A 12,665-nucleotide genomic window follows, 5' to 3' on the forward strand; every position below is an offset into this window, starting at 1 on the left:
ACGTAGGACCTTGCATAGGTCATATAACCCAACTGAGTCCCAGGATAGGGATGATTGGAACATCTACCTCACAGAGTTGGTGTAGGGACTACTATTAAATGAATTCAAGAACATCCCTCAAACTGGTACTGGGTACACAGTGCTCTTTAAGTGTTGGCTGCTCCCATTATGACAGTGCTTCCCACACTTTCATCAGTCCCCTGCCTGAAAGGGCCACTTGTGTCCAGTCTGCCACTTGCTCCCTGAGTGACCTAGGATGAAACATAGAACTCTCTTGGGGCTAGACTCTTTCTTCCCTCTCCTTTTCTCTCCCCCCACACCCCCCCACCGCCACCTTCCTGAATCTCTGATTCAGTTGAGCCTGGGATCCTTTCCTTCCTGCTGAGTTGTCCGTGCCATGCCTATCCCTAGTTCAGGGTCCCCTCTCCCCAGCTGATGTGGCTTGGCCTTCTGGTCTCTCAAGCTCCAGCTTTAAGCCCTGCAGACCAGAGGCTGTGTGTTGCTTTATTAAAGTCCCTGTGCTCGAGGACTTCAGCTCTACATAGACACACAAGGTATCTCACCTTGCCAGTGTGTAAAAAGCACTGCTGAGGAGCCAGCTGGGGGCTCAGACTCATCAGGGAATTTCCCAGAGAGGCCTTTTCATTCATTAATTTATTCATTCATTTGTTCATTCATGGAGTCACTATTTTCTGTGCAGCTACGATGTGCCAGTCGTCATGCCCAGCACTGAGCACATAGCAGACAATGGGACTGCGGGGGTGGGGGGTGCCATGGCGGTGGGGGCCAGGGGTATGGCAAAAAACAAGCAACAAGAGTATACAAGTTAGTTATTGGGAGTGTAAGTGCTGGGTGGGAGGCGAGGAGGGATGTGGGAGTGGGAAGTGGCTCTGTTGATAGTTGGTGCTCCCTGAGTCAGGGCAGTCAGGAAAGGAGTTCTGAAGGAGATGGTACTTATATGACAGCCCAGGATGAGGAAATAGTAGAAGTTTCAGACATACCTATATGTCTCTGGAGGGGCACTTGGTGACAGTAGTGAAGGGTTGATTTCTGGGGCAAGATGATGGGCTGGCCCAGGTGCAAGATTCCCCATGGCATCAGCGTGACATGGCTCTGGCCTGTACCACTTGGTTTACCTGATCAGTAGAACTTGAAGGCCATGATGAATCTACTGTGGGTTCAGTTCACCCTACCAGGTCCTGCCCTGGGGCCCAGAAGGAAAAAATCCAGCCCCCAGTCCTGCTGGGCTGGGCAGAGGCCTCAGCTAGGAAAGGCCCAAGGTAGCAGAGCGGGACTTCTGAAGGGCAGCACAGAAGCACACACTACTTGAGTTAGTGTTCTTGTATCAGGCATCTTATTGCTTGCTAATAAGATATGCAAATTATCAGGGCTGTGAAATCTTTGCCACATTTCATCTTCTGCTTAATTAGCATTTAATCGTAATTTCATTTTAATTTTTTCACACTGGCACCCTAATTAAATGTTAGGGTGTTAGTTTTAACAATTAAATTATATTGGCAAATAGAGTCTTCAGGAAACTTGACCTTTTCCAAGCCAGAGCCCTCTCCAGCTAGATGCAAATGTTAATTAGATTTCTGTAAGATGCTGCCTTGAGTCCCCTTGGTGTACCCATTTCAGTGGTTTCCTTGTTGTGGCCCCAGATTCAAATGAGACACACACAGCTGGTGAATTGGCCCCTGGCAGGCAGCGGTTACCACTGAATGGGTTGGTCATGGGCTTCTGGAAGGCCAGTGATACTGGTGTTTTTTGTTTTTTGTTTTTAATATTTTATTTATTCATGAGAGACACAGAGGCAGAGACATAGGCAGAGGGAGAAGCAGGCTCCCTGCGGGGAGCCCAGTGCAGAATTCGATCCCAGGACTCCGGGATCACGCCCTGAGCCAAAGGCAGATGCAGACTCTCAACCACTGAGTCACCCAGGTGCCTGATACTGGTGTTTCTGGGGAGGAGTAGATTTAGGGTTTGCTCTGAGGCCTGCAGTGCTTCCGGAAGTGGTTTCTCAACTTGTGATTTTCATTTGGTGATCACTGGGAAAGTTGGTGCCTAAGCAAGTCACGTAGTAATCTAGAGCTGCCACCAAGTCTTGAACAGCCCTTTGTGGGAGGCCACAGTGAGGTCAGACAACGGGGAGGGAGAGGTATTGCCAGCGGCAGCTGGGGCTGGCCTTCAAGATTGTTCTGGGGTGGGAAGGCGGGCGTGACAGACAGAACATTGGGAAGAGAGGGTTCTCCTTGAATGAGTTGTTGCCCAGAAGAAAACCAGAGCATGGAGGTGGAGGCATTCATGGCCTGGCTTTGAGATTTGGATGGGCTTGATTGGGAAGGAAAGCAGCCCTGTCCTCCTCTGTCACACATATACAAGATGGCTCCATGTTGCCCTGGCTGAGCAGGGGACACAGTGTCCTTGTTATTGAGGGACATTGGAGACCCTGACCCATAGGAAGCCATTCTGTAAGCTGTGGTGGGGCCTGGCCTCTCCCTCAGCTGTTTATATAAGATCCTGGTGTTTCCTCCATCTGGAGTTGGTGCCCTACACTCCTTAGCACCTCCACTCATACCTCTGGTAGCAGTAGAAACATAATTCTAAACCTTCTGTAGAAATGCCCAAGCAATCAGTCCCTTAATGGTAGCAGTGCCTTCGCAGAAAGCCTTTCTACTGTCTGATTTTTCAGTCAAGTTTTTCCCCTTCCCTCTGAGGTCCACTCCCATCTCTCATTCAGAGTTTGTCCTTGAACAGATCACAGAACACAGGTAAATTCAGTTCAACACATTTACCGAACATTTACTGTGGGCAGAGCCTGTACTGAGTTCAGAGAAGATGGGTCATTGTAATTGTTGCTTTTGAGTTGGTTTCTTACTTGTAAGCCCACTTGAATTCCATTTACCTTTTCCTGCCCTGGCTGTGGAGCAGACCACTCTGAGGCCCTCTTTCCACTCCTGCTCCTGACAGGTTTTCCGGACAGACCTAATCACAGCCATGAAGATCCCAGACTCCTGCCAACTCAGCCCGGATGACTACTACATTCTGGCGGACCCGTGGCGGCAGGAATGGGAGAAGGGCGTGCAGGTGCCCGCTGGCGCAGAGGCCATCCCAGAGCCCGTGGTGAGGTAAGCCAGGCAGTCCGGGCGCGGGGGCCCTAGGCAGGGGAGGCTGGGGCAAGCGACCTTTGTAGCCTGTCTCTATTCCATCTTAGATTCTTTAGTCCCATGAACCACTGAAGAATTCAAAAAATACTGGCAGTTTATCTTTGAGGCTGAGGGCCCGGGATTGAGCTCAGCTCTAGAGCCAGGTGGCTTAGGTTCAAATTGCCACTCACATTCAGTGTGACCTTGAATGTTATCTCCTGAGCCTCAATTTCCTTGTCTGTGAAATGGGAATGGTAGTAATATCACCTGTTTCATCCAGTGGTCAAGATGACGTGAGGTAATGATGCATGGAAGGCACTTTACACAGGACCTGACACACACACAAACGCTTAGTAGAAACTGGCTATGGATTAGCCTGATGTCACTCCAAATGGGGTCTCATAAGCAGATCTTACCAGGGAAATCTCCAGGCTTTTAAATAGTCTTTAAGACAGGGCTAAGCCACGCTCTTGACTTCTGAAACAATTTCAAGGAGTTTTGAATTGGAAGGAGTTGAATGCTGGCACACAGCAGATGTTCAGGAAGTAGTTGCTGTGACCATCCTCAGGAGGATTCCGTACCAGGGCTAGGTTGGGGCTGGGTCAGGGCTGAGTCAGGGTTACATCTTCTCCAGGCTATGTAGCCTTCTGGTGTTGTGGGTTGGAAAGACCACTGGTGCATCTTGGCTGTGGCCCCTGCCTCCAGTGACAGAGGTCAGCAAAGTGTGGCTTTTGCACCTTGAGAAACCCTCTAAGTCTTGTCTCTGGGTTGAGAAACCTGATGTTCTGGCCTACCCAACACACTACTTGGCCTTGGCAGCCCCACGCCTCTTTTTAGGCCCATTTTGACCAGGCTTGGGGCAAAGATTGCAGTCTTCATCGCCCTTGACGTTGGCACTGTCGCATCCTGGCAGCCACACCTATGAGTGGCCCACAGACCCCCAGTGCACAACTGGTGCCAGGCCTATGCTGGGCATGGGATTACAGAGGCAGATCAGACTCTGAAGCCTGCTTAGGTGCTCCTGTGAAGATTGGCTGCTGGGCAGGGTTCTTCCTGTGGTTCCTGAGGGCTAAGTGCCTGCCAACACTTGGTGTCAGGCCTCTGAGAATCATGGTACTTCTAGGTACCATTCTCTGGACCATTCTAGGTACCATTCTCTGTTATCCTCTGGAAGGAGAATATCTGGGATTTGTGCAGGGAATGTATACTCACATCCCCTACCCAGGGCCAGAAACATGGGTTAAGCTCCTAGCCAGTTTCACACTTTCATGTCTGCAGACTAAAGTACTATTATTAACCTATTTGGACCAGTTTTCTCTTCTGTACAATCAGGCTAATAACAGTAGCTGCCTAATGGTGTGGTGGGGATGAAATGAGAATGCACATGGCAAGGGCCCAGGGCAGTGAAGGGGAGGGGCAGGCCACCAACTGAGCAGAGAGGTGAGTCCTGATTAGGCTTGGCCCAGCTGTCTGTCCTCCCTCCTTGATGTCAATGTCAGGTGGTTCCAGAAACATCCAGTGGCCTCGGTAATTAATTACAGATGCTTCCACACCAGTAACGTGGCTTCTGTCTGCCTGTGCAGTGCTTTATCTGTTGACCTCAAGAGGAGAGCACGTGTTCAGACAGCTCTGGCTCAACTAGGTGTATTCCCCACATATGCACGGCTGCTCTAAGCTGACAGGAGCCAGACATTCCTGGCCTGTCCATGCTCTTTGGAGAGGACCAACTAGAGGCAGGGAGGGCTGTTCTCTTGGAGAAGTCTCACCTGTCTCCCACCAACCCAGTCCTTACATCTTCCTTGGCGCCTCCCACTGCAAGGCCCTTCTCTGGAAGCCAGCCCAGCCAGCACGGTCAGAATTGTTACAGCAGCTCTTCCTAAGAATTTCCTGGGCTGAGCCTGTTACATTCATCTTCTCATTTAATTATCACATCTGCCCTAAAAGTACATCTTACTGTCCCAATTTGATAGATGAGGAAGCTGGGAAATTCTGGGGAATTCCCTGCATGACCGTCAGGGCCTGGGGGGCTGGGTCAGGAAATCACAAGCCACGGAAACAAGCCCCAGGTTGCCCCTGTGAGGCCCAGAGACAGCGTGTGCCCCGATCACACTGGCATGCTGGCTCTGACTGCCCTCTCTCCTGCTGCTACCCTGGCCCCCTCAGGCTCCCCCTTTGTGTCCAGTCCTCCCTGGCCTTTGGGCAGGTCTGTGCACCTCATGGTCTGAAATTTATCTGGGTAATGTGAACCTGTCTTACCCCCTGATCACGAATTGAGTGATAGCCTATGCTGCTCCCTTAATGTGGTCAAAAGACTCAATCCAGGCCACGACCAACCTCTGGTGTAGGTGTCATCTTTTGGAGTAAAGATGCTCCCCAACATCCCAGCCCCGCCATCTGCTTCTTCCAGCTGACCTTTGTCCTGCTGCCTACAGTTAAAATTCACTCTTTGGCCTAGGGTCAGGTCAGTCCACACCTGGGAGGATAGCTTTTGCCAGAGCCAGAAGAGGCTGAACAGATGAAGATGAGAGCCCTGGGAAGCACAGGAAAAAGCCTTTTTTTTTCTTTTCTTTTTTTTTTTTTTTTAGATTTTATTTATTTATTCATGAGAGACACACACAGAGAGAGGCAGAGATACAGGCAGAGGGAGAAGCAGGCTCCATGCAGAGAGCCTGATGTGGGACTCGATGCCGGGACTCCAGGATCATGCCCTGAGCTGAAGGCAGATGCTCAACTACTGAACCACTCAAGCGTCCCGGAAATGCCTTTTATTGTGTGAGCCCCTGGACCCTAGATTCTCTGAGGAAGAAAGGAACGTGATCTTGGCCCCAAGAGGTCTGGCCAGGTGGCAGCTAGCAGAGCACACAAGTGTAGGATGTTAGGCCCCTAGGTGGTAGGGCAAAGGTTAAATCCAAAACCTGATTGAGCATATGCTGGAGGCACAAACAAAGCAGAATCAAGACAAAAGTAGTCTGTGTTTTTAAAAGACTGTATTAATTCCAATAAGATCCTCAGGAGATTTTGTAGGACTGAGAGTATCAGTACTGCATCCATTCGGAATGATCTGTTTTACAGGATGGAGGAAGTGTTGCCACTAGTCATTACCTGAGACGTACCTGAATCTGGGCCTCTCATGTGGGAAAGGATGGCACTGAGCAATTTTCCTTGCTCCTTGCATCCCTCGACCTCCTCTGACCCTCCCTCCTGGTCTGGAGGCCATTTCCACCTCCCTGCCTTCTTCTTTCTTCCTGCCCCTGTGGGTGACACCTGGGCCACCTCCTGGAGCCCTGGAGCCCTCCCCAGTAGAGCTCAACCATGTGACTGCCACCCTGTCCTCCACTCCCCAGTCTGTGCTGAGTCACAACCCCGGGCAGCCCTGCCTTCAACCCCAGGAGGCCTCTTGGGCAAGTGAGGGGCCTCTCAGCCCTGGCAGGGCTGGCCAGATGGAAGCCAGGCTCTGCAGCAATAACCATGGCAACCGGTGGGGGGGGGGGGAGAGCTGGCATTTTGAACTGGCATCAGGAACTCGGGCAGCACACAGCTGAGCCAAGAGGGGAAACTGTGCCCTCCCAAGGCAAAAAGCCCTCCTAGTCCATTTCAGAAGGAATAAAGTGATATCCGGAGGACTTAAAATACGCACTCACACACCTGTAGTGCTTACTGTGTGCCAGGCACTGTTGTAAGAGGCTTAAATATATTCATCCATTTAACCTTCGCCAACCGTAGAAGGTAAGTACTGTTATTACTGTTAGCTCATTTTTTTGGATAAGGTCACTGGGCACAGAGAAGTGAACCAGATTGCACACTGAGTGGTAGATCATGGGCCACCGGGCTGGCTCCATCAGAAGAGCATGCCACTCTAGATCTTGGGGTTGGGAGTTTGAGACCCACGTTGGGGATGGAGTTTACTTTAAAAAAAAAAAAAAAGTGGATCAGGACTTTGAGTCTACATTTCGCAGCCATGACCCTTCCAAGCTGCCTCAGGAGAGCTGTGGCACAAGGGAGGGCTGCCCTGGGGTATGATCCTGGCACTGTTGTAGGCACATCTTTATATCCGGGGCGGGAGTCACCACAGTGAGAAACTGACTGTTCAGATTATATCGTATCTGGGGAATGATCAGGTGTGTTGGGAGACACTGTGTCCTCTGAAGAGGGAGACCTTTTCCATGGAAAGGGCCATCCTGGGCTGCAACACTGTACTCAGGCCCCTTCTTACTCTAAAGGAGGCCTGGCCTTACTTCTCCCTGCAGGACTCGGGGACAATCTCTGGCCGCCTCCTAGCCTTGAGGGATGTACTGAGGACCTGAGCCTCACTGGTTCTATCCCACTTGTTCCAGAGTGGCTGGTCCTGGGCACTACCCAGGAGAACACGTGGACTGCCTCCTATATAGGCCCAGGCAGGGCCGATCTACATCAGGGAGCTTAGGCTAAGCCCAGATGCCCTCATGGGAGGACCAGTAGAGGTGTGCTTTGGGCAGGATGAATGTTCATGGAATGTTAAGACAGTGGGTCAGCACCCATTCCCAACCCACACTCTGCCCTTTGTTCTCCTTTCCTGCCTAGCCACAGTCCTTTGAGTTTCTGCAGCCTCCTTTAAAGGGAGGAGGTAGTGTCAGGAGATAACCTCCAGACCTCACATCTCACTTGCCCACCAGCTCCTCGGCTGGGCTGGTCAATGTCACTGGAGGCGCCCAGACCCAATGAGGGTGGCAGGCTGAGAGTCCCTACCCTTATGATACTCTCTCTTGATTTCCTAGGATCCTCCCGCCGTTAGAAGGCCCCCCTACCCAGGTATCCCCTAGCAGCTCTGAACTTGGCGAGGGCTCTCAGCCTGATTGGCCTGGGGGCAGCCGCTATGACCTGGACGAGATTGATGCATACTGGCTGGAACTCATCAACTCGGAGCTCAAGGAGATGGGTAGGTGACCTCCCAGGCTGAGTGTGGGATCAGGCAGGCCAGGCAGTTTTCTTCTGAATGCCAGCATCCTCACCGTCAGAAGGGCAGTGGCCACGATGGGGCTCTGGTGCCACATGGCTGTGGGAGAAAGTCCCTCCTGCGTTACTGATTGGAGAATCTATTTGATGTCTCTATGCCTTGTTTTCTGCAGCTATCAGCCGAGGGCAATAATAGCATGTGATTTGCAGAGTTCCTGAGGAGTAAGCCTATTAGGCTAAGGGCAAGTAAGCGCAGAAGTGAAGCTAGGATAACAAATGGGGTGGAGTCCGTTGGTATGGGCCTCCTGGCTAGAGCCTGCCAACATGTCCTAGGAAGGTCCGCCCTTGCATACAGCTGCATCCCAGAGAGATTTCCTTGTTACCTCCATGTACATGTGTGAGTGGTCACAAGCCAGCCGTCTGAAGTCACAACACAGTGACCGGCCTCAGGGGTCTGTGAGACTGAATGAATGGTTCAGCCTATCCTGTGTCCAGATGATGAAACTGAGGCCCCTGACAGTAGGTGCATTTTCCCAGGTCACATAGCAGACGAGTGGAGACCCCTCCATCTATCTGTCCTGACAAGCTGGGCTCCTAACCCCCTCCCCCTGCTGTCCTCACAGAGAGGCCAGAGCTGGATGAGCTGACGCTAGAGCGTGTGCTGGAGGAGCTGGAGACCCTGTGCCACCAGAATATGGTGCGGGCCATCGAGACTCAGGAGGGGTTGGGCATTGAGTATGATGAGGATGTCGTCTGTGACGTATGCCGCTCTCCTGAGGGCGAAGATGGCAACGAGATGGTCTTCTGTGACAAATGCAACGTCTGCGTGCACCAGGTGGGCAGCCCATCAGTAACCACTCTCCACCCCTGGCCTTATCTGCTGCCCGGCCAGGCTGCTGCCTGCAGCTGATCCTCCTGGCTATAGGCATGCAGTAGCATTGTGGCCACAGGATCCTGAGAAGAAGGACAAGGGAGGAGGTAGGGAATGGAGAGAGTGCCCCACGCCTCAACCCTGTCACCCAGACTTGAATAAATGCCCAATGCATAGTCTTTCCATCCTTTTCCTGTAGGCTTCCCTCAGACTCTCCCTGCTGAACATCCTTCCTTCTTTGTCCTCCTCCTCCTTTCTCCTCTGAACTTGGAGGCCGCTCAGTGCTGTGATGGAGAGCAAAGCCTGGAGTCAGGCTGCCTGATTGCAGATTGTGGCCCTGTCCTTTACAATCTGTGTGACTTTGTCTTAACCTCCTTGGGCCTCTATTCCCTTAACTCTAAATAAAAGTAAGCTGTTGGGAGGATTCAGTTACTTCCTATGAGTTATTTGCTTAGAACAGTATAGTACAGGCTGTAAGTATTTACCACTCCTAATCTTCTCAACCAGGTGTGTTGCCTAACATGCCCCCCTCTTGATCTTGGGCTCCAAAACTCCCAGGTTTGGGGCATCCCTGGGCCTTATTTGCAGAAGACTTGCTTGGAACCCAGTGGACCCACTCTGGCCCTGACTTTGAGCACATACAACAACTCTTTAGCCTCTGCTGCTGGAATAGCCCTTGGGGAGCCCAGAGGGGCTTCACCACCTGTCAGTCAGGTGGGTAGGCAGTGTACCCTTTATTTATTCATATCCCCCTTATGCCAGTAGCTCTAGGCATGACCAGGAGACCCCTTCACACCTCTGTGAAAAAAAAAAAAGAAAGCTCAGGGCTTCATCTTCAGACAGCATACAGACCCAAGTTTGTGTCCAGCTCATGGATGTTCATGGATGCTTCTGAAGTCCGACATTAATAAATGCTGGAATAATAAGGAACCTCTGGCCAAAGTGACTGTCCTCCAACAGAGGGCAGAGCTGAGCCCTTCCTCAGAGAACCAGAGTCTTTGCCTTAAGATCTCTGTGGAGGCCAGAGCCTGCGAGCAGTAGGGCTCAGGAGCTCCTAGCTCGGGCCAGGACCGGTACCATTTGCAGCTGAATTCTGACCAGATGTAGATGGGCCAAAGCACCTGACTGGTGACCACCCTGCTTTCTCCCTAGGCATGCTACGGGATCCTCAAGGTGCCCACGGGCAGCTGGCTATGCCGGACATGTGCCCTGGGTGTCCAGCCAAAGTGCCTGCTCTGCCCCAAGCGAGGAGGAGCCTTGAAGCCCACCAGAAGTGGGACCAAGTGGGTGCACGTCAGCTGCGCTCTGTGGATTCCCGAGGTGGGCACATGGCGGGCAGGGAGGAGCAGCCCTGGGGAAGTGGGTCCGCATGGAGCTCAGAACTCCGCAGAAGAGCACTGGGAAAGAAGGTGACAGGCCTCCATAAAAAGGGGTATCTCGTGTGTGGCACCTGAGAAGAACTGAGGCAACAAGCCACAGGTGGACTTGGATAGAATTCAGGTGGTATTTCCATGGGTAGATGGGATTATGGGCCACTGGGGAATCCAGGTGGTAGGTCTGAGAGCTGGGCAGAAGTCAGGCAGCAGAGTAGAGAGGGAAGCATGTTGTGGGTCCTTCCAAATCCAGGCAGTGGTTCTAACCAAGGTCAAGGCTCCCTGTTTCAAAAAAAATAAGCCTACTGACCTAAAAGGAAATCAGGCAGAGAGCTAATGAGAAGCGAATGGTGGATCTGTTGTGATGGCTGTGGGTGGGATAGAGGGTCTGAGTCTGGGTGGGTGGGGGGAACCGTGGGTGACAGTCTAGGCCTACGGTGAGTTAGGGAGTTGGGGCACTGGGCTCCTGGAAAGTCATCCTGTTTTATTTGAAAACGAAATGGTGACATTCCCCAGAGTTTCTGCCACAGCCCCGTTGTGTGTACTGACTCGAGTGTGTTGCCCCACCCCATGCTGCCTGTGCCTGCAAGTAAGCCAGGTGGCCCTGTCAGCATGTGCCCCTCCCCTTCATGGGCTTCCAGCCTGAAGGTTCTTGCAGGGACCCACCTTGTGGGCTTCTGTGGTGATAGAGGGTGTTTTGACGGCGGTAACATGCTCCCAGAGCAGCATCTTGAAAGTAAGGACTACCTCTGAGCTGTGCCTTGGGCTGGGCACAGCAGAGACAGAACCAGCAAGGACCCCTCTCTCCCCTGAGAGCCATTTGGTTCAGGACCTGGAAAGGAGCCCTCCTTCTATCTTCAGGCATGAGCAATGGGGAGGTAGATGTACCCGCGGGGGCTGAGGGGTGAGCTGTGCTCAGCAGACTTAGGTATGGTTGTTGGCTTATCCCTGTAGGAGGAATGGAAAGAGTTAGACAAAGGCATCCCCATTGGCCAGGCAAGCCCTGGAGGCCCCCAAGAAAGAGGTGCTGCCTTGGAATCTTTACTTGCTCCCCAGAAACATGAACTATATAAGTAATGTTCTGATAAGAATTCTGAAGGTGCCGTTAACAAAGGGTGAGGTACAGAAGACACCGGGATGCTGTGTGTACTAACGTGTGTGTGTGTGTGTGTGTGTGTGTGTGTGTGTGTGCATGTCTGCATGCACACAAACACACTCTGGAGCCTCTCTGTCTTGAGGCCCACCCCACCACAGGCGCGCACACACAGTTAGTTACACAGACTGATGTGCACTCTCATACACAGTCACAAACAATTTAAGACTTGTCACAGGTGAGCAAACACTAGCACACTCTCTTAGTGGTCAGCTTTGGAGTTAGGAAGGTCTTGGGATTCAGGGGCTCTCCCCCTGGCCTGTGTGCCCACTGCCTGGTTTCAGCAGACAAGAGGCCTGATGCAGCTCCCTGTCTCCTGCCCAGGTCAGCATTGGGTGCCCCGAGAAGATGGAGCCCATCACCAAGATCTCGCATATCCCAGCCAGCCGCTGGGCTCTGTCCTGCAACCTCTGTAAGGAGTGCACAGGCACCTGCATCCAGGTACAAGGTCCTTCACCCCGCACCTGCCCGGGAACTCCTGCTGAGGTCAGCTGTGTAGAGGGGCACATCGTGAACGTTCCGGAAAATGGGCAGCTGCTGCCACCCTCCCCTTGTCCCCATGGTGCTACAGTCAGAACCATAGATGGGCCATGGAGGCCTGAGACCAGAGCCAGACCCAGAACCCCACCTGAGGGGCCTTCCTCCATCTCCACTTCTCGAGGCATGGGGCATAGGCCCTGGGAGCAAAGGCTCACCACACTGTTGTAGTACTCAAGACCCTGGCTTTCCCCAAGAGCAACTATCTTTGGGATTACTAAATATGTTGACCTCACTTCTAATCTCAGACTTAACATGTGGGAGGAATAGGAAACACTTTTCCTGCAGATGAGCTAACAGGCTTTCCCTATACAGGGCAGGGCTGCACCAGTCTTTCCATGGCAGTGGTTCCCAAATTCTGGTGTGCGTCAGTATTACCTGGAGGGCTTGTTAAAACAGATTGCTGGGCCTATCCTCAGAAGGCCTGATTCAGTAGACCTGGAACGGGCTGGGAATTTGATCCTCCAGCAAGTTCCCAGATGATGTGATGCTGCTGGTCTTTGGGTTGAAAAGTAGGGGTTCATTCTTTGTGTTCCTCATTTTTCTAGCAACAGTTGTCATTGCAAACACTAGATGTGCCTCCGCCCATTTTTAAGACTTTCAAATGTGAGTGCAGCATAAACGTTTATTAATAGTTGGGTGGGGTATTGCTG

The 12,665-nt window shown here is 52.0% G+C and overlaps 1 protein-coding gene across 9 annotated transcripts in view; it reads left to right on the top strand.

Moving 5' to 3' along the window:
• The window catches only part of JADE2 (jade family PHD finger 2), a 51,730-nt gene that overhangs the window by 20,742 nt on the left and 18,323 nt on the right, over positions 1–12,665 (top strand). For 8 of the 9 annotated variants that reach the window (XM_072841060.1, XM_072841062.1, XM_072841058.1 and 5 more), the window contains 5 exons: positions 2,971–3,128; positions 7,901–8,061; positions 8,702–8,913; positions 10,102–10,269; positions 11,800–11,916. In XM_072841060.1, coding sequence (XP_072697161.1) covers positions 2,971–3,128; positions 7,901–8,061; positions 8,702–8,913; positions 10,102–10,269; positions 11,800–11,916 — 816 coding nt within the window. The remainder of the gene's footprint in view (positions 1–2,970; positions 3,129–7,900; positions 8,062–8,701; positions 8,914–10,101; positions 10,270–11,799; positions 11,917–12,665) is intronic. The other variant, XM_072841057.1, reaches the window with a different exon arrangement.

This window comes from Canis lupus, chromosome 10, assembly GCF_048164855.1.
Source record: "Canis lupus baileyi chromosome 10, mCanLup2.hap1, whole genome shotgun sequence".
Taxonomy (NCBI): Eukaryota; Metazoa; Chordata; class Mammalia; order Carnivora; family Canidae; genus Canis; species Canis lupus.